Source organism: Mauremys reevesii, linkage group 25 (genome assembly GCF_016161935.1).
Source record: "Mauremys reevesii isolate NIE-2019 linkage group 25, ASM1616193v1, whole genome shotgun sequence".
NCBI classification, from domain to species: domain Eukaryota; kingdom Metazoa; phylum Chordata; order Testudines; family Geoemydidae; genus Mauremys; species Mauremys reevesii.
This window is the reverse complement of record NC_052647.1, coordinates 5430745-5451795: the sequence shown is the minus strand read 5'-3', so window position 1 is coordinate 5451795 and position 21051 is coordinate 5430745. Positions and strand designations below refer to the sequence as shown.

At 52.3% G+C, this 21051-nt stretch overlaps 1 protein-coding gene across 1 annotated transcript in view; it reads right to left on the bottom strand.

Annotated features, from left to right (window-relative positions):
• Positions 1-7673: 7673 nt before the first annotated feature.
• The window catches only part of LOC120391380 (adhesion G protein-coupled receptor E2-like), a 101104-nt gene continuing 87726 nt past the window's right edge, over positions 7674-21051 (bottom strand). Inside the window, exons 6-18 of the mRNA XM_039515019.1 lie at positions 20145-20194; positions 19634-19735; positions 19070-19241; positions 18684-18800; positions 18147-18379; positions 17710-17874; positions 11813-12010; positions 11041-11276; positions 10230-10296; positions 9359-9450; positions 8925-9093; positions 8701-8808; positions 7674-8172 (exon numbers count right to left, since the gene is read on the bottom strand). Of these exons, the coding sequence (XP_039370953.1) occupies positions 8167-8172; positions 8701-8808; positions 8925-9093; positions 9359-9450; positions 10230-10296; positions 11041-11276; positions 11813-12010; positions 17710-17874; positions 18147-18379; positions 18684-18800; positions 19070-19241; positions 19634-19735; positions 20145-20194 (1715 nt within the window). The 3' untranslated portion in view covers positions 7674-8166. The remainder of the gene's footprint in view (positions 8173-8700; positions 8809-8924; positions 9094-9358; positions 9451-10229; positions 10297-11040; positions 11277-11812; positions 12011-17709; positions 17875-18146; positions 18380-18683; positions 18801-19069; positions 19242-19633; positions 19736-20144; positions 20195-21051) is intronic.

Below are 21051 nucleotides of genomic sequence, written 5' to 3'. Positions count from 1 at the left end.
CCAAACTTGGCCCACTGCCCTTCCAAACACATCAAAAGTACCATCTAATCTATGGTCATAAAAACATACTTGGACACTTTCTAAATGAAAGTGTAAACATTCACAGTGCTCCTTCCAAGCATTTCGACCGGTTAGGGGGGTGTGGGCTCCCACATACCAAATCCTGCCGGGTCCATAAAAAAAATGCATGTAAAACTAAATTATTTACCAAAACATCTAAAAAATTAAACCACCCTGGTATACCTAACTAATTTATAAACAGTACCCCTAAAATAACACCTAACATTTTAAATAAAAATAAAAAGTCAATAAACATTTTAGCCGTTAAAACCACCACAGCTCAGTGTATCTATAAACTAAAGCCAAAAAAAGTTGTCACTGTTTATAACAATATTTGCTAAAAGGGTAAAGGTCAAAAAACTACCCTGACGGGACACCCATTTTTTTCAAGCTAATAATAGCTGTGTGTACGTTAAAGCCACCACATTGCAAAATATACATATTAAACTTACCACTGCTGCAGGCAATCATATTATTTACTGGCCTGCAAATAAAATGTTGTAAGTAGCTCTTCAATTTCAGGTATATTTTAATTAAACTAAAGTAGTGCCTAATCGGTTTCAAAATTTGCTTTCATTGTTACCAAAGGTTCAAAAAATCTCTAAATTGCAAGGGCAAATTCACATACTTCAAAATATATATCAAGCTAAAAAAAATGCCTTTCATACAGCTTATAAAGTGTCTACTTTATGTACTAAGTATAATGTCGTGTGCTTTGTAACTAAAATTGTACAACAGCCCCATTATGTTATTCCTATAAAAATGTTATTGTTTGTAGTATTGTTAGTTAGCTTCAAATTGTGTTATTGTTGTTGTTGTTGTAAAAAACGTACTAATAGTAATGCCTTTCATGTTCATGCTAATCATGCATTGTCATTACATCCAATAAAAACCCCTAAGGTTAACATATCTGCTGTAAAATCTAAAAATCCATGGTTTAATGCAAATAAAAATTTAAAAATATCTGTTGTACTAAAAGTACAAAAGGGGGGAGTGTAAAAGCAAAAAAAAATTAATAAAAATTTTAAAAAAATCTTAATACATGTCAGTCAGTTAGCAAAAGCTAGCCCAGCTGTAACCCTAATAACGTAAAACTTCTAAAAGCAAAAATAGTGTAAAACATAAAAAAAACTGTGTACAAAGTTATTACAACCTTGTAACTAATAACCAAATATGCAGGCTTGCTTTTCTTAAAAGTAAAACAAACAAAATAGCAAAATGGCTTATGTATAAACAAAATGTAGTTGTTGCTCTCTATTGTCTGTATTATTGCTCGTTATTGTCTGTAACAAAAGTATAAAGGCTTGCTGTAATTGTTTACCAGTTAAAAGACCTGTCCAAAACTGGGGCAACCCTGTGTCCTATGGCACTCTCTCCCTCCATTGTAATTACTAAAAAAAATAATAAAGTATTTAATTTTGCTGCACCCAAATAAAAAAGCAAAAACTAAGTTTTTCTCCAACACCCATTTATACCAACTGAGGATCTGGCCTCATATTATGAACTGCCAGGAATGGAGTTGTGTCCCAAACTGTAGGGGTTAAATGCTATTATTATTTTTAATGCTTAATCTGAATTAAAAAATTGGGATAGTAGTTAGTGGCGGCCAGTCCACAGTACGCAGAGGGTGATCTCTGAAAAAGACTTTTTATGTGCCTGGGGATGGACTGGGAATCCTCCCTGGACATTTCTAGGAAGCTCTCCCGGAGGTTCTCTGCAATCCTGTGCAGGAGGTTTCTGGGAAGAGATGCCTTATTTCGTCCACCATGGTGGGACACTTTCCCATGCCGCTCCAGTGTTAACTCTTCTGGCGTCACTGCGGCACACTGCATTGCAGCATAAGGGCCAGGTCTGGACCTAGACGCTTGCAGCATCTGCTCCCTTTCCACCTCTCTTACCCTCAGGAGAGTGATGTCGCATATGGTTCCCTAGGGGAACTGGGGGAAGTTATAAGTGCTAGCCCCTAAGCCGCAAGTAACCCACCCCGGTTTGGTGAACTCTGGGTCACACAACCTCGCTTTTCCGGGCACACCCTGTTTGTGGGATCACCGCACACTGCAGCCAGCATTTAAAAGGGGGAGTTGCAAACTTCCTGTTCCTTTCCACCCCAACCCCTTGCTGCTTCTTTAACAAGCAAACTGTCTGTGTGGGGCTTGACGTTGGTGCCTGTCCTCAAGCACCATCCAGGTTGCTATGGGAAAGGGGCTGTGCTGAGATTGGAACCATTCATCCCAGATGTCTGAAAAGCTGCAGCACGAGACCTCCTGCCCCTGCCTCGTGGGCTCACTCACCATGGCTGCAGCAGCAGAGCGACTCTTGCAGTAGCCAGCGGTTCTGCTTATGTTGTGGCTTGTGGGGAAGTGCATTGGGGGCTGTTTCTTTTATGAGTGTGACGGGTTGGATCACAGAACCCCCCTGGGAGCTGCCACCTGATGTGCCGAGACTACTTCTGCTCCTGCTTTCCCTGCCAGCTCAGGACTCCAGCACCCTGTGAGCCAGACACTCCCATCTGCTCCAACACAGATCCAGGGTCTGAATTACCTGCCCCAAAGCTGCAGGTTTACCTGAAAGCAGCTCACAGAAGTGTTCCTGCCTTTAACACCCAGATGCCCAACTCCCAATGGGGTCTAAAGCCAAGCAAATCCGTTTTACCCTGTGTGTCGAAGTGGGGGGGTTTCTTGGGGTTTTCTGTGTTTTCCAGTGGGTTGCATGCAGGGGCGGCTCTACAAAGTAGGCTGCCCCAAGCAGCGTGGAGCGCTGCGCCGCCCTTCCCCAGTCCCACGGCGGGTCCCCTCTTCCCGCGGCTCCGGCATCCTGGGGAGGGCGGCATTTGGCTCCGGTGGAGCTCCCGCCGGCATGCCTGCGGCAGGTCCACCGGAGCCCGGACGAGCGGACCTGCCGCAGCCGCCCGCGGAGCTCAACTGGAGCCGCGGAAGACGGGACCCGCGCAGGCATGACTGCGGCAGGTCCGCTCGTCCGGTTCCGTGGACCTGCCGCAGGCATGCCGGCGGAGCTCCACCGAGCCAAATGACGCCCTCCCAGGATGCCCTGCCGGGCGCTGCCCGCTGGTGCCTAGAGCCGCCCCTGGTTGCATGCAGAGGGAGTGGGACTCAGTGTCCCCGGGTGTTACTGGAGGTGAGGGGAGAGGGAGTTTGTTGTTACAGAGGACCGGAGAGGGAACTTGGGACCCCAGCTGATGGCCTGGAGGATGGAGACCCCAGCGACTGGTGACCCGGAGACCCGGCTCAGGAGACACAGCCGGTTCTGGGCAGTGGGAGAACAATGGACTGCGAAGAGAGGACCCCGGTGATCTAACCAGCCGGTTCCAGCCAGAGAAGGGCTGAGAGGAGAGCAGACCCAGGCCTCCCTGTTTATGACCCCGTTTCCCTGGAGAGAAGACAATGGACAGAGGCGGGGCTTGGGCCGGGGATATCGGAGGCCCAGCTGGGAAGCGCGGGGGGGGGGGGCTCTGGGCTGGAGAGGGGGAGCAGGCAGAGCCCACCTGGATGCAGGGGAGACTGGGATGTGCTGGGCTGAGGGAGGCCAGGCCTGAAGCCCTGAGAGTTTCCTGTGCTGTGTTCAACTCTCAATAAACCCTCCTGTTTTACGCTGGGTTTTACGCTCCGGTCCAGAGAACAGGGTGGCAATAACCCCTTCGGGGGTGAGGAGGCCCGGGGGGTCCAGAGCGTGTGGACTCCCTGAGGGGGCCCAGGGCGAGAGACAGACGTGCTAAGGCTCAGAGAGGTGCAGCTCCAGGAGGTGGAGGGGCCTGACCCCGAGAGAGAGTGGATCCCCCGAGAAGGGCTGTCACACTGAAAGGAGCACCGCCCCACGGACCACATGGGGCCACAAGTGGGCATGATCTGTGAGTCCGTGACACCCTGTATAAAGCTTATGCAGGGTAAACTCATAAATTGTTCACCCTCTATAGCACTGGTAGAGAGCTATGCACAGTTGTCTGCTCCCCCAGGTATTAATACACACTCTGAGTTAATTAATTATTAATTACCTTATTATCAGTAGGTAAGTATGCCCAGTGGTCTGGGATGGGATGTTAGATGGGATCGGATGTGAGTTACTGCAGAGAATTCTTTCCTGGGTGGTGGCGGGTGAGTCTTGCGCACATGCTCAGAGTTTAACTGATCGCCAGATTTGGGGTCAGGAAGGAATTTTCCTCTGGGGCAGATTGGCAGAGGCCCTGGAGTTTTTTCGCCTTCCTCTGCAGTGTGGGGCACGGGTCACTTGCTGGAGGATTCTCTGCAGCTTGAGGTCTTCAAACCACAATTTGAGGACTTCAATAACTCAGACATAGGTTAGGGGTTTGTTATAGAAGTGGATGGGTAAGGTTCTGTTGCCTGCATTGTGCAGGAGGTCAGACTAGATGATCATAATGGTCCCTTCTGACCTTAAAGTCTATGAGTCTATAATAAGTAAAAAGTGATTTTATTAAATACAGAAAGTAGGATTTAAGTGGTTGCAAGTAGTAACAGACAGAACAAAGTAAGTCACCAAGCAAAATAAAATAAAATGCGCAAATCTATGTCTAAACAAACCAAATACAGATAAGATCCTCACCAGTTCCAGAATGCTCCCTCTTACAGGCTAATCTCCTTTTCCCCTGGGTCCAGCAAATCACTCACACCCCCTGTAGTTACTGTCCTGTGTTCCAGTTTCCTTCAAGTATCCTGGGGGGTGAAGAGGCTCCTTCTTTAGCCAGCTGAAGACCCAATGGAGGGGTCTCTCTTGGGTTTAAATAGACTTTCCCTTGTGGGTGGAGATCCCCCTCCTCGCTCCCTATGCAAATCCAGCTCTGAGATGGAGTTCTGGAGTCACCTGGGCAAGTCACATGTCCATGCATGACTCACAGTCTTTGCAGGCAGAAGCCATTGTCCACATGGTGTCTTGTATGTCTCCAGGAAGACTTCTTATGTGGATTGGAGCCTTGCAAGATGCATTGTTCCCCAAGTGCTTCCTGATCAGGTACTTAACCTTGTGAATTCCTTCCTAAAGAAACTGATCAAATGCCTCACAAAGCTTACTTAGAAACCAAGCAAGTACACAGCCAATATTCTTAACCTCAAGTAGAAAATGATATATGTGTACAAATAGGATGAACAGATATAGCAGACCATAACCTTTACAGAGATATGTTACATGGCACAGGCAGCACAAAACATATTCCAGTTATGTCATATTCCCATAAAGCCTTATGGGAGGTACCGTCACAGTAGCTCGTGGGGAAGTGCATTGAGGGCTGTTTCTTTTATGAAAAGATTTAACCTTGCACCTTAAACAATGTCTGCACTGTCAATGCTACCCTTGTGCTTTGCATTCTTTGCAGGTGAAACCTTGTCCGTGGGCGCATCCTCCACACCGGGACAGTGACTTTTCCATTCTAGAAGGTGGAAAAAGAAGGCTCAGGAGGACATGTTCAGTGAGTTAATGCGTGACTCCGAGAGTGACAAGACCGAGCTCAGTGAATGGAGGATTGCACTGTCGGAGAACATGCACAGTGACCGTGAGGCTAGGAGAGAATGCAGGGAACAGGAGCATGACACGCAGGACGAGATGGTTCGGATTATGAGGGAGCAAACAGACATGTTGAGGCGTCTGGCTGAGGTTGAAGAAAGGCAGCTGGACACTAGAGTCCCGCTGCACCCTATGCTGAACCTGCTGCCCTCGTCACCAAGCTCCACATCTTTCTCTCCCAGATGTCCTAGGATGGGGGTGGGAGGAGAGGGGAAGCTCCGGTATCCCTTGTACTCAACTCCAGGGGAGGGGACAAGGAACAGAAGGGGCCCTTTCCCACAGCGTTGATTGTTATAGTGGTACAAATTGTAAGCAACCTGTCCTTGTTTCTTCCCCACCTCACAGTGTTATCAGCCCCATAGCCACAGCTTCTCTTTACTTTTCTTTGCTGACTCTCATCTGTGTTTGTGAGCATAATAAAAGTTAATGGCTTGAGGAGAAAAGGCTCTTTATTCGCTCAGCACACTGTGGTCAGCGGGGGTGTAGTTTACGGTGGGGGGACATGCAATGAAGGGGGCAGCTTGGTAAGGAACAACACACAGAAGTTTCACATCACTGTGGGTCATGGATGAAACTAGTTTTCAAAGCCTCACAGAGACGCAGTGCATCTCAATGTGCTCTTCTTATGGACCTGGTGTCTGGCTGCTCAGAGTTGGCTGCCAGGCAATCTGCCTCCACCCCTCACCCCACCGGAAACTTTTCTCCCTTTGTTTCACAGATATTGCGGAGCACACAGCAAGCAGCAACAACAATGGGAATACTGCTTTCACTGAGATCTAAATTAGTTAGCAAACTACACCAGCGGGCTTTTAAACGTCCAAAGGCACATTCCACCACCATTCTGCACTTGCTCAGCCTATGGTTAAACTGCTCCTTACAGCTGTGCAGGCTGCCTGTATACAGCTTCATGAACCACGGGAGCAAGGGGTAGGCTGGGTCTCCAAGGATAACCACTGGCATTTCAACGTCAACAATGGTTATTTTGCAGTCTGGAAAGAAAGTTCCTTCTTGCGGCTTTCTGAAGAGACTGGAGTTCCTAAAGCTGCCGGCGTCATGTACATTTCCTGACCATTCCACACTGATGTCGGTGAAACGGCCCTTGTGATCCACCAGCACCTGCAACACCATTGAGAAGTATCCCTTTCAGTTTATGTTCCTTTGGCAAGGTGGTCTGGTGCCAAGATAGGGATCTGTGTTTCGTCTATCGCCCCACTTGTTTCCCAGGAACCTTATGTAACATGGGGATACTGATAATAGCCTCCTTTGTAAAGGACACTGAGACCTTCTGAGGAAATGAGCTACAGAAGAGGTAGGTAGTCTTAGGGTGCAGGTCCACCACAGGCTGGTCCGGCCCCTCTGCTCAACAAGGGGTCAGCTGCTGCTCTGGAGGTGAAAGGCTCTTGGTATCTCCTCAACCACAAGCCCTTGTAATGTCCTAGGGACGATCTCCCTTTGGGTTCCTCACCAGGACGTCGGTTATTCCTTCCCCTGAGAATCCACCCTTGAGATTGGAGACTGGCCACTTCCCAGGGCTTTGGGAGATGAGTCAGAGCTGCAGGACACCAGTGTGGGGCTGAGGTGGGCCAGCTACTGCTCTCAGTTACCCGGATGCAGGGCAGGAGTAACTCTACTGAATTCAATGGGGTTACGCCTGATTTTTCTGTGGAATATTCCATCTGCTGGGGGTTGTTCTAACAGGGCTTCCCACACCCAGGAAAGACACTGCTCAGTATATTCTGGGGTAGGAGTTTGCTCATGGCTAAAGCTACGATTATGTCCTGGAGGTCATGGACCTGAGGTCTTTCCCCTCCAATTTTAGCGTTGCCCCCCAATAATCCCCACCCCAGAACTGACCAGGGGGCGGAAAGCTTCCTAGTCTGATGGGGGAGGAAGGCCATGGGGCACCCCCCAGATCCCTGTGCTGGGTCCTACCTGGCGAGGCCCCGCTGCCCAGGCCTGTCTCCTCCCCGAGGAGCTCAGCTGCAACGCCGATAATCTTGACACGGTGGAAGGGGGTTGCATGTGGCGCAGCAGCGTGGACGGGGAAGGCCGTCTCCACCACCAAGCATCCCCGTCTGCCCTGCTGTTGGTAGTGGGGGACTCCCCGTAGTTGCCCAGCCATGGCCGGAAGAGGAGGGACCCCCTGGAGCTCTCAGCTGCCGTGGGAGGTGAGAAGGCCCTGCAGCAGCCCATCCCCCGTGGGCAGTGGGGGACCCTAGACCTCCCACTTGCCGCAGGTGGCGGGGAACTGGAGCTCCCTGCTGCTGCAGGCGGTGGGATCCTCCACAACTGCTCAGCTGCCGTGGGGAGCAGGGAACCTCAGAGCTCCCACTCACCCAAACAATTCATGTAAACAAATAGGATGAACACACTTAGCAGATTACAAGCTTTCTAAAGACACCATCCAAGGGGTATTTAGCGTAAAGCATATTCCAGTTATGTCATATTCATGAGCATATTTCCATAAAGCACATGGAGCACAACGTCACGGGGGGCTCCAGCCGGTACGGTTTTGTATTGGAACTCCTAGGTATTGACCCCGGCCCTGGTTGCTGCCGACTCCTCCTGGCAGAAAGGTTAGTCCTGGCAAGAAAAGCAGAAAAATGACAATTGGTTCCAAGGCCACTGAGAGTGTAATGTGCCAACTGGTGGGTTGTCTCTGGGAGGCGACACACAAAGCCCCTGGACACTGACCCATCGGGATAATGAAGCCAAGGGAAATTCTTCACGGTGCTGACTGCTCATTGGGGATGATCCGTCTGCACTGACAAGGTTTCAGTCCCAGGGGACAATCTGGTCTATTCAGATCATTACACTGCAAGAGCCAATGCCTGCCTAGTCCACAGTGAGTGACCCCTGGAGTGCCCAGGAGAGCCAAGGGAAGGGAACGCGGAGGTGCCAGGACAGGACATTCTGTTCTGGTGCCTAAGACATCTAGGATACCCCTCGATAGTGACCGACTCTCACTGACACTTGCAGTGACGTTCCCAGCTGGCTCATAACCAGTCCTGCATCACTCAGGGGGCAAAACACCTTTACAGCAGTGATGAGACCCAGCTAGAGATGACTGTGTCACAGGCTGGTATTGGAGCAGAGCAGAGGACCTCTTACCGTCTTGGTGCTGGTGGTGGGGACAGCAGACATGGACAGATCGGATGGCTGAGATTTCGTGCTGGACATTCGGAATCCCTTGAGCCATTTCCTGTATTCCTCTCTCACCTGGAGAGTGAGGGACACGGTCACTGCACTATGTAACTAACGCTGAGAAGATCAGACATGGCCACCGTGAGGCCGGTGAAGGTGCTGGGTGGGCGCTGACGGGCCGTGGGCGTTACCTGGCGATTGAGGAGACAGTGCACCAGGAAGATGAAGGCTCCCTGCAGGCTGTTGACGATGGTGAATAAATACGCCATGACCGTGGCTGCTGGGCCGACTTGGAGGAGACCAAGGCTCCATGAGCAGCCCAGAATGAAGAGCTGGGCGATGGCTTTAAAGGTCAGTAACCTGGGTAAAGGCAGATGGAGAGATCCCGTTACAATAACCCTATGGAAAGCAATTGGATCAGGAGGATCCAGGCAGTGGCGTGGAGCTACCGGCCCCTGCTTTCCTGTGTGGGACAGGGTTACTCTCAATGCGAACACTATGGGAATTCGTTCCCATGGATCCTAGATATGCTGTTCCCCTCCTGAAATCCCTCACACCCTCCGGTGCCAAGGACCCTCCAAACCAAGGCATCTGACCCTCCAAGATTGTTTTGTTGCCTTCTCACCTGTGGTCTCTCAGGGTGGACACATCTGCATTGAGGGAGGAGAGTCTGTTTCTCAGGAACCACAGGGTCAGGGCAAAGAACGTTATATTTATCTGTGGGAAGAGTGGGAAATATTTCCTGTAAAAGATCCCATCTGGGGCCGGTGACTCCAGCTGAGGCAGAAAATGATACCAGGGGACTGAGCTGAACACTGAAGAATTGGGGACAGCTCATTTCCGGTGGGAATCATCCGCTCCCCTGTAATATCCCCTAGCAGCTCTCGGTCCCTCCCCATGCGTGGAGCTGACAGCACAGCCAGGGCTGAGATGGAGCAATGGGATCAGAAAGGCCAGATGCTGCTCAGAGTTCAATATGGAGCCTCTCCAGTGCAGTCAGGAGTAATTTTGGGTTTACACTGGTGTAACTGAGAGCAGGATCTGGTTCAGAGATTCCAGATCCTGCCTCTAGAATATTTCCTGCCACTTCCAGGCTGTAACAAATTCTCCCACACACACACACACACCAACTTCCCCAGGGGTAGGGAGGAATATGGAGGGACATTTGTTTCCCCCCACAAAAAACACTGCAGAGTGGAGCCCTCTCCCTTCCTCGTTCCTTGGGTCATTAACTCGACTAGACCAAACTCTTCTGTCTTCACCTGGCAAAACTCCTGCTGACGTCCTTGGGAGCTGTGCCCGAGTAACGGCTGTGGGCCTGGGGATACAGCACAGGGACTCATCCCAGGACTGACCACAGCAGATGAGCCAGGTGGGACCTAACTGGGTCTTTCCTTGTGTTTTATGGGCCTCGTTCCCCTCCCTGCTTCACTGAAATCAAGGGGGTCGCAGAGGTGAGAGGAGAATGGGGCCCTGTGGTTCTGTGAGGTACCCACCAGGATTATGGCACAGACTGGACCCAGGAAGCTCCAACGAAAGCCTCTGTCCAGGCTGAGCCAGCAGCTACAGGGAGGGAGGAAGAAGAAGGTGACTTTAATGAGGTTACTGCCCTTTTTCAGCCCCGGGGCAGAGAGGGGGTGTCACAGGGCAGCTGGCTCTCAAAAGCGAGATGGATCTCAGCCTGCCTGTGACATGGCCGACTCTCTTGCGGGCACCAGGCTAACAGCCCTTCCCATGTACCTCAGCATCTCCTGCTTTCAGCCACCACTTCCTCTTCCACCTCCTCTCATGACCCTTTCTGGTGGGTGGGCGCAGTATTGATGGAGGGCCAGACATACAGCGGAGGGACATTGGCCTAGCTGCACTGAAGGAAGTGGAGCTGCCCTGATTTACCCCACTGAGGATCTCACCTGGGGTGTCTAGATCACGCCACACCCTGTTTCAGTGGAGTCGCTCACTTTAGAGAGGGGATCCGCAGGGATTTGCACACAGGAAGAAGGTGCATTTGTTTCCTACCCACCAGCCCCACAAACCCAGCCTGGGAGCTGGGATTCAAGCTGGGATCTTTCTGGCTTGTTCTTCCGCATCATCAGTGGGGTGAGGAGTGTAGATGGCTGACAGGGGGCAACTCAACTGCCACGCTCGGGGCAGCTTCGTGTCCCTGGGGATGGGAAGGGTCCCATGGGGACATTCAGCTCCCAGGCAGGGTGAGACGGGAAATCTAGGTTCAAGTCAGACCTGGGGTGAGCTGGAAAAGCACACGGAAGCCACATCCCAGCTCCCCTTTGGGATGGGCGCTGCACGTACTGTGTGAAAGTTCCGTAGCCACCAGGATTCACCGCTGCAGAAATAGCCACCACCAGGGCTGGGAATCCGTAGCCGAACGGGTACATGAATCTCTTCTTGAACCGGCTGGCGCTGGTGTAATTCACGACCTTCAGGTTCCTGACGGTGAGGAAGAGGTGCAGCCCCTCCAGGAACATCCAGCTGAAGCAGGCCAGGAAGAGGTAGTGCAGGAGGCCAGCAATGACAGCACACGCCACCTGGGGGAGACAGAGAGCCCCGGGACACTGTGGTGGGGAAGGGAAATGCTAAGTATGGGGATATCTGCCGGGGGGTCACACGGGGATTCCTGCTAGCACAGCTCTCCAGGTACAGCGCTCCGTGACCCAGAGACGGCAGGTTCCTCAGTCTACGGAGGGTCCTGCGGGTGCACATTGCTGATGCAGGAAGGGAGTAGAGATTAGTGGTTAGAGCAGGGGAGCAGGGCTCAGGGGATCCAGGTTCTGTTCCCAGCCCTGCCACAGAGTCCCTGGGTGACCATGGGCAAGTCACGTAGGAGAGGGATCGAGGCACAGGGAGACTGTGACATAGGGATAGAACTGGCTGAACTCCAGGGGTTGGGGACACTCAGAGCACTGTGCCCAGTGTGAAGGGGCCTAACGGGGTGGAAACAGCCCCCCGGGAATCCCCCCATGTCCTGCACAGCCCAGAATCCAGGGAGCACAAGGGGTTCAAAGCCACACACCCCAGCCCTGCTGCGAGTGGAGGCACAGAGCAGGGGAGAATCAGGCCGTACCTGACTGCCGGGGTGGGTCACCTGGGTGAGGAAGAGCAGGTCGGCCAGGAAGAGGCAGAGGCAGAGCTGCAGGTGGAGGGAGGTGCTGACGTTGCGGATGGAGCGGCACAGGAGGAAGGTGAGGATGGCGAGGAAGAGGCACAGCAGGGAGAGGGTCAGTCCCACGTAGGTGATGATGTTGAAACTGAGAGTCGCTTCCTGGGGACAGGAAAGGAAAATCCCTGGGAGCGAGGAGTCCAGGGGTTCAGGTGCCACGTCCCGTGTGTTCCCAGGGAGCATCGGGCATCACAGCCTCTCCCAGCCAATGGGGCTGAAGTACTCTCAGAGGGGGAGCCCTTTACAAAGGGGGTCCACTGAGGCTGACTTGGGGCCCCACTGGGACCTAAACCTGACTGGGGCTAGAACCCTTTGTCCTTCCTTCTTCACTCCTGCTCCCCCGTCCCTCCATTACAGAAGCCAGGGCACAACATTGTCACAAGCCCACGGCTTCTTAGACTGTCTCTATGCTGCATCTGGCAGCTGCTCAGAAATGTCTGACAGGGCAGGGATGGAGCCCAGATCCTCCTGCCTGAAAAACTCAGGTCACTGACAGATGAGCTGAGGGAGAATCCCCATGAACTGTTAGCAGCATAGCACCTCTGATAAACAACAACATTTCTGAACACTAGAGGGAGCATGTGGGTGGACAAACACAAACGTGCACTCACTCCTCTAGAGGGCATGTGCATTTAGACACAGACAAACACCACTAGAGGGTGCAGGATGTTAGGGAGATTCCCAAACCTGAGCCATCTTTTGCTGGTGACAAATCTGAGGAACTGTCACAAATTGAAGTGTCACTAGAGGAGGTGTTCGAATTAATTGATAAACTTAACAGTAACAAGTCACCGGGACCAGATGGCATTCACCAGTTCTGAAAGAACTCAAATGTGAAATTGCAAAACTATTAACTATGGTTTGTAACCTGTCCATTAAATCAGCTACTGTACCCAATAACTGAAAGACAGCTAATGTTACATCAATATTTTAAAAGGGCTCTAGAGATGATCCCGGAAGTTACAGACCAGTAAGTCTAACGTCAGTGCCGGGCAAATTAGTTGAAACAATAGTAAAGAATAAAATTATCAGACACATAGAAGAACATAAATTGTTGGGCAAAAGTCAACATGGCTTCTCGAAAGGGAAATTGTGTCTTACTAATCTATTAAGAGTTTTTTGAAGGGGTCAACAAACATGTGGACAAGGGGCATCCAGTGGACATAGTGTACTTAGATTTCCAGAAAGCCCTCACCAAAGGCTCTTACGTAAATTAAGTTGTCTTGGGATAAGAGGGAAGATCCTTTCATGGGCTGAGAACTGGTTAAAAGACAGGGAACAAAAGGTAGGAATAAATGGTAAATTTTCAGAATGGAGAGGGGTAACTAGTGGTGTTCCCAAAGGGTCAGTCCTAGGACCAATTCTATTCAACTTATTCATAAATGATCTGGAGAAAGGGGTAAACAGTGAGGTGGCAAAGTTTGCAGATGATACTAAATTGCTCAAGATAGTTAAGACCAAAGCAGACTGTGAAGAACTTCAAAAAGATCTCACAAAACTAAGTGTTTGGACAACATAATGGCAAATTAAATTTAATATGGGTAAATATAAAGTAATGCACATTGGAAAAAAAATAACTCCAACTATGCATACAATATGGTGGGGGCTAATTTAGCTACAACTAATCAGGAAAAAGATCTTGGAGTCATCATGGATAGTTCTCTGAAGACATCCACGCAGTGTGCAGAGGCGGTCAAAAAAGCAAACAGGATGTTAGGAATAATTTAAAAAGGGATAGAGAATAAGACGGAGAATATCTTATTGCCCTTATACAAATCTATGGTATGCCCACATCTCGAATACTGCGTACAGATGTGGTCTCCTCATCTCAAAAAAGGTATAGTGACATGAGAAAAGGTTCAGAGAAGGGCAACTAAAATGATTAGGGGTTTGGAACGGGTCCCATATGAGGAGAGATTAAAGAGGCTGGGACTCTTCAGCTTGGAAAAGAGGAGCCTAAGGGGCAATATGATAGAGGTCTATAAAATCATGAGTGGTGGGGAGAAAGTGAAACATGCCCACATACACAGGAGCACATGCACCACACACACCCTCTGATTGCATCCCCCAGTGCAGCTCTCCCTCGACCCTCAGATCATTGGCCTGGATTTACCCCTAGCTCCAGATCTGTGTTTACCCCATAAGAACACAAGAACATAAGAATGGCCATACTGGGTCAGACCAAAGGTCCATCCAGCCCAGTATCTGTCTTCCGACAGTGGCCAATGCCAGGTGCCCCAGAGGGAGTGAACCTAACAGGCAATGATCAAGTGATCTCTGTCTTGCCATCCACCTCCACCCTCTGACAAACAGAGGCTAGGGACACCATTCCTTACCCAGCCTGGCTAATAGCCACTAATGGACTTAACCTCCATGAATTTATCCAGTTCTCTTTTAAACGCTGTTATAGTCCCAGCCTTCACAACCTCCTCAGGCAAGGAGTTCCACAAGTTGACTGTGCGCGGGGTGAAGAAGAACTTCCTTTTATTTGTTTTAAACCTGCTGCCCATTAATTTCATTTGGTGGCCCCTAGTTCTTGTATTATGGGAACCAGGGGCGGCTCTAGAAAGTAGGCTGCCCCAAGCAGCGCGGTGCGCTGCGCCGCCCTTCCCCGGTCCCGCGGCGGGTCCCCTCTTCCCGCGGCTCCGGTTGAGCTCGCTGGCATGCCTGCGGCAGGTCCACCGAGCCCGGACGAGCGGACCTGCCGCAGGCATGACTGCGGCGGGTGCCGTGGTCCGCGGCTCGGTGGACCTGCCGCAGGCATGCCTGCGGGAGCTCAACCGGAGCTGTGGGAAGAGGGGACCCGCCGCAGTCATGCCTGCGGCAGGTCCACCGGAGCCAAATGCCGCTCCCCCGGGAAACGGCCGCCCCAAGCGCCTGCTTGGCGCGCTGGGGTCTAGAGCCGCCCCTGATGGGAACAACTGAATAACTTTTCCTTATTTACTTTCTCCACATCACTCATGATTATATACCTCTATCATATCCCCGCTTAGTCTCCTCTTTTATTTATTTAATTTATTTCTGCTGTTGTTTCTTGAGCAATTATCAATTTGTTAATTTACTGGCTTCCTACTGCTGCCTCTGACAGCTGCAATGCTTGTTGGAAAAACCTCGTTTTCTCCCTGCCCTTCCTGGTACTTACGTTAAACTAGAAATCTCCACAAAGGGCCGAGATGGTCAAATTAAAAATAAATATATAAAATCGATTGCATCCCCTCCCCTTCTGGAAATAACAGATCAAGTTAAAGACCATGAGTGCAGCTTTTGCTTACTTTAATTTCTTTTAATAGGTAGGGGAAAAAAATAAGAAGAATTTTTAAAAATAAGAATCAGAGGGGTAGCCGTGTTAGTCTGGATCTGTAAAAGCAGCAAAGAGTCCTGTGGCACCTTATAGACTAACAGACGTATTGGAGCATGAGCTTTCATGGGTGAATACCCACTTCGTCGGATGCCACGAAAGCTCATGTTCCAATACGTCTGTTAGTCTATAAGGTGCCACAGGACTCTTTGCTGCTTTTAAAAATAAGAAGAATCCAAACCCCGGATTTATTGGAAAAAAAGAAATAACAAATAATACAAAGAAATAACATAAAATTCCATATTAAAGTCGTTAGTAAAAACAAAAACAAACAAACAAACGTACCCAACAGATTGCTACTGCTAGTGTTAAAAAGCTGGTTTCTATCTATCTAGTGTGTGTGTAGATGTCAACAAATCAGGGTTGTGTTTTTTAGTTGTGCGTCATCTCGTTAGCAGAGCGCTCCAGGGGTTAACAGAGAGGACAAGCCGGGAGGAATGAGACAAAGTCAAAGGAAATGAAAGTGGGCACTTTAAACCAGGCTTTTACTAAAAGAACCCAAGAGGTTTAGGAGCTCCTGCTTGGGGTGTGGGAAAGAATTCTGAATCGGCACCCTGGTAAAGCAGGTGCTGAACTTCAATGTTTGAAGTCTCCTTGTGTACTAATGATCATTAATGATAAATAAGATTATTTCATTAATAATAGGAAGGCCCGTGAGGATGGTGAAAGGATTCGCAAACCTGCCCTGTAGTGACAGGCTCCAGGAGCTCAATGGGATTAGCAGATGTTGTACTCAAAGTACCATACAGGATCTTTTCAGGGGGATTAAGGCAAAATGCCACATTTATTAGTAATACAGGTATCAATTAATACTCTATGATATGCATATGAGATATATATCACAGTCATGCATTCACAAACACACACACACACACACAAACACACTCCGTCTTGCTGTTGTTACCAACTAGTTGCTCCCCCTAACTGCACTGGCCAGGTGAGTTAGATGGGGGAGGGGTGGAGCCGGGCTTCTGCCGATCCGGATCGATGCTCCGATGGTGACAAGACGAGACCCGGGGTCCTCTGCAAGACACCTCACGTTTATAGCAGCTTCCCTCTTATGCAAATCTAGACCAGATTCAAAATCTGGGTCTGTGTCCCTTGGTCTTTGTGCTGCTTTTCTCTGGGTGTTGTCCCAGTGCTGCTCACAGAGGGTGTTTTCTAAAGAAGGTGCTGGCTTCTAATCCCTGAGGCCGTCAATATGTCTGCTCTTCTTGACTGGGCCCACTTGACAAGTTGTATTGTCCTTTGCTCTGGCTCCCATTCCCTCTGCAACTGTCCTAGCTGTCTGGAGGTGGGTGTCTTTCAAGCCTCACTCATTCACACCTCATTCAGTCAATAGGGCCATTGATTACAGAGTGGGGGGAAGATCTTATTCTACTTCTAGCAAAAAGGCACGTTTCTTTTACTGTAACTATTCTATCCCTAGGGGCTATCACATTTGATACAAAGTTTTCTACCAATTTTCTATATAGGGATCTAATACAAAGTTGTACGAAAATAGAGAGGCCCAACACCAAGTAAAATACAGAGGCCCAATGCCAAGTCATATGAAATACAAAATAACATCATGCAAGATGCAATGTTATAAAAATACTTAATATAGAAAGATACTTAATACAAACTAACACAAAATAACATCATGCAAGATTTATAGAGATTGTGTAGAGAAATCTCTGTATTAACTGAAAAATGGGCTATACCTGGAACCAGCTAGAGCGAATGGCCCAGGATAGAAGACTATGGAGATCTGTGGTTGGCGGCCCATACCCCGGTTGGGGTGACGGGCATGAATGAATGAATGATGAATGAACTGAGACAGGGAAGGGGTGACTTGGTCAGTCTGTGGGGACTGTGATAATGGGCTCTTCTGTCTAGCAGCCAAAGGGCTGGAAGTGAGACCCTCACACTGGAAATGGGCAGGGAGGGTAAATTAACCCCGGAACAGCTTCCCAGGGGCGTGGTGGATTCTCAGCCCTGGCCCTTTCCAAATGGAGCCGGGATGTTCTGCTCTCAGTGGAGCAGGAATGAATCCAGGGAGGGCGGGGGCCTGATTCCTCTTCTCCCCCTGGCTCCAACATGGGCAGAACAGGCCCTCGCCCTCCCTGGATTAAACTGCCACACGCCTCTCTTGCTCCCCCTGCTCTGGCCCCTACAGCCAAACCCCACCCAGCAAGTGCACCTGATGGGGGGCGGGGAAGGGCTGCAGGGCAGAAGGCTCCTGAGCTGTTGTGGAGCGCGGCCTGGCCCCCCCTTACCCAACTTCCTGGCCAGGCACATTGGTCGCTGCTACTTGGGGAGTCTCCCTTGTGCCCCTGATCAGATCCAGGGCCCCGCCTGTTGGTGGGGAATGAATCTGGAGTGACTCCTGCTCCACAGAGGAGGATTGAGGGGATGAGCAGAACCAGCCCAGCCCCGAGGCCCCAGCGAGGGCCGCGCCTACCTCCAGCTCGTAGAAGGCCATGAGCACGGCGAAGCTGGTCAGGTGGTTGCACTGGCAGCGGGTGATGGTGGCGTTCAACTTCTGCAGGGTGCAGCCGTCGGTGGCCCAGCGCCTGCTGCCAGGCTCCCAGTAGGCGCAGAAGAGACGCAGGTCGGGCTTCTTCTCCTGGGGACAGAGAGACACTTGGTGCATGGGGCAGGAGCAAGGTGGGGGCTGGCTGGAGCCACACAGGGGGCAGGACTCCCCAGGCCCCGAGAGGGCAGACTGGGGAGTACGAGGGGCTGGGCTGCGTTGGGGGCACAGAACATCAGTTTGTCCCTGGGTGGGAGGTGGATTCACCTGATGCCCGGGGTGGAGGGTGTTACTAGAGATGGGCCCAGGCTCTGCCCCCCAGTGCTCCAGTCTCTCCTCCCCCCATGTCCAGCCCAGGGGCTCACCGGCACCGGGTGGCTGAAGCGGATGCTGACGGAGAGGCCGAGTGCCTGGGGGTTTGGGTCACTGATGAAGGCCGACACCACTGGAGACAGCACACGGTAGCTGGGCCGCCCTGGCTCCTGCGCCCACTTCCCCGTCCGGCCGATCTCGTCCCACTCGGGCGCCTCCACCCGCCCAGCACCATGCAGGATGGGGCTCATCCCCTGGTATGTCAGCAGCCCGGCCAGCGTGAAGCCTGCGAGACACAGAGGAGAGGGATGAAATGGGGGGCAGGAGGGGCCCTGGGGCAGACTGGTGCCAGGGGGTGCTGTGCTGTGGGGGGTGCTACCCCCATGACCTGGCTTTGTCCCATCGCTATACACACCGCAGCCTGGCACTAGGAGGCACTGGACTGCTGGGGGCGCCGGCCCCAATGCTCTGGCCGTGCTCCGCCCCCCTTCACACCCCAGCCTGGCACCAGGGGGCGCTGTGCTGCTGCTCCCAATGCCCTGGCCGTGCCCATCGCTATACACACCCCAGCACAGGGGATAACCACATACCTTCGTTTTTCTGCCCTGGGGCTCTGGCCCACTTTAATTCCATCTGGGTCTTGCTCTGCTGCAGCGTCACGGTCTCCTGGCTCTGGTTCCCAGCCTGCCTGACCACCAGCCCCAGCTCTGCAACCACAATGCCAGCCAGGGCTCACACCAGAGAACATGGAGAGGAAGCCTGTAGCTAGGCAAGGTGCTTTCCTGGCTGTGGTGGGAGCTCCCAGCTACTCCAGTCCCAGACTCTCCCAGTAGGGGGCGCTGTGGGGAGTGGGGCAAAAGCACTGGCTGTCAGGGGGACCTCCCTTCTCCCAGCAGGGGGCGCCGTGGGGAACAGGGCAGGAGCGTAGACTGCGGGTGATGAAAGCCCAACTGCGGCCGCGTGGCCAGGTGCTGACCTGTGCCGTTGGGGGATGCGATGCTGATCCTATCACGCACAGTCAGGCCCAGCGTTCTCAGCAGCTTCTCCACTATGGCCATCAGCTTCGTCGCGATCCCGTGTCTCCACTCCACACTCTTGATCTGGTGCCCGACCGGATTTATCTGCTTCTCCAGAATGTCCAAGAAGCCCTGGCCAAGCAAACGTGGGGGGTGTTGGTGTCACAGTGCCTGAGCCCCTGCCGTGCCCCCATTCCCAGATTGCTAGTCCTCCACTGCCTTCCCACAATCCCCTTGAAAGGAAAGACAAGTTCTCCTGCCATTGACATCGCTGCCTGGGAGGTCAGACTAGATGATCACAATGGTCCTGTCTAGCCTAGGAACCTAGGAGAGCCAGCTTCTTGGGCACAGAGCCCACTGGAGAGGCAGGCATGGGAATTTCTGGGCAGTGACACTGTTTATTTATCTCCTGTTCCAGGCACTTCATCTCTATAGATCGCCCTGGGACTAGATCTGAGTAGGAGCAGCGATTCCTCCCCCTTACGAGAACAAACCCAGCAAGGCCCCGAACTTTGGCTTGGCACCTGCAGCTTCCGCTCATCGTTCTGAGAGTTCATCTGCTTCAGCTCCTTCAGCATCACCTGGCAGAGGCTTCCCACCTGTGCCTGGAAGCTGCCCAGGAGGTTCTGCAAAACAAGGCCCAGGCCTGGCTCAGGAAAAGAGATCACAGAATTGCAGCCCACATCCCCCCGTCCCGAGAGGATCCCTCGGCTCAGAAGCCAGGCGCCAGAGGGAGCGCGGGCAATGCCCCATCTGGCCCCCAGGGAGTGCACGGCATTTGCAAGGGATGGTGGGGGACGATGGTTGCAAGCTGAGGTGTGTTGCAGCAGCCTGATGCTGCTGATCCTGGATGGTGAGAATCACCCCGGGGGCAAAGGCCTGGGCCGTAGCTGGACTGCAGGGGCTCCAGGGACTGGCCACTGGCTCTTTGCCCAGGGGCGAGTTTGGCCCCAGAATCCTTGTGGGGCGAGATCAGTGAAAAGCAACGTGGCCCTAAAGGGGAATCGGGTCTCCCGGTGTCTGTGCCCCACTCACCTTGGCTCTGGCAGAGCTGTCATCATCCAGCAGCTGGGGGCAGATGAGCTCTGGGGATGGAAAGGGAGGAGCAGTGAGAGATGGGCGGGGGGAAATGTGGGGTCTGGCTGGGTAGGTGCATGCACCAGAGCCAGGCACAGAGAGCAGGACTCATTCCCTCCAGCAGGGGGAGCAGTGACCCTCCCCCGCTACACACACACACACACACACATTCAGCCAGGGCCGCCCAGAGGATTCAGGGGGCCTGGGGTCTTCGGCGGTGGGGGGAATTGCTGTCGAAGACCTGGCACTTTGGCGGCGGGTCGAGGGGTGGAAGGACCCCCCGCCGCGGGTCTTCAGGGCACTTAGGCAGTTTTCCGGGGCCCTCGGAGCGAGTGAAGGACCCTGCTCCGGGGCCCCAAAAAATTCTCGTGGGGGCCCCTGCGGGGCCTGGGGCAAATTGCCTCACTTGGCCCCCATCTGGGAGGCCCTGCATTCAGCCCCACACATGTGTGCAGCCCCTTCTGCCCATCCTCTGCCTGCAAACCGATCTCTGTGAAAGGATCCCTCCCGAACCCCGTCCTGGGGGGACTGAGCCGCAGTGGGGTGGGGCGGGGGCTGTGGAATCATCCCAGCCGTATCTCCCCTCAGCCCTCTCCCCCCAGCTGTGGATGGTTCTGGGATGTGTTGGAGGCAGGGGGTGAATCCAGCAGGGAGCCCCTAGTGGCCCCTAGGCACAGACTGCGCCCCCTGCTGCCTCTTCCCAGGGCAGAGAATCCAGCCGTGCAGCAGGAATACAGGCACTGCTGGGGGGGGAGACGCCCGGCCCGGGCTGCCCTGCTCACCCCTCCCCGGCCTGGCCCTGCTCCGCTCCCAGAGCCAGACCTGGGCTCGCTGGTGCCTGTGGCTCTGAGACAACCGGAAACAC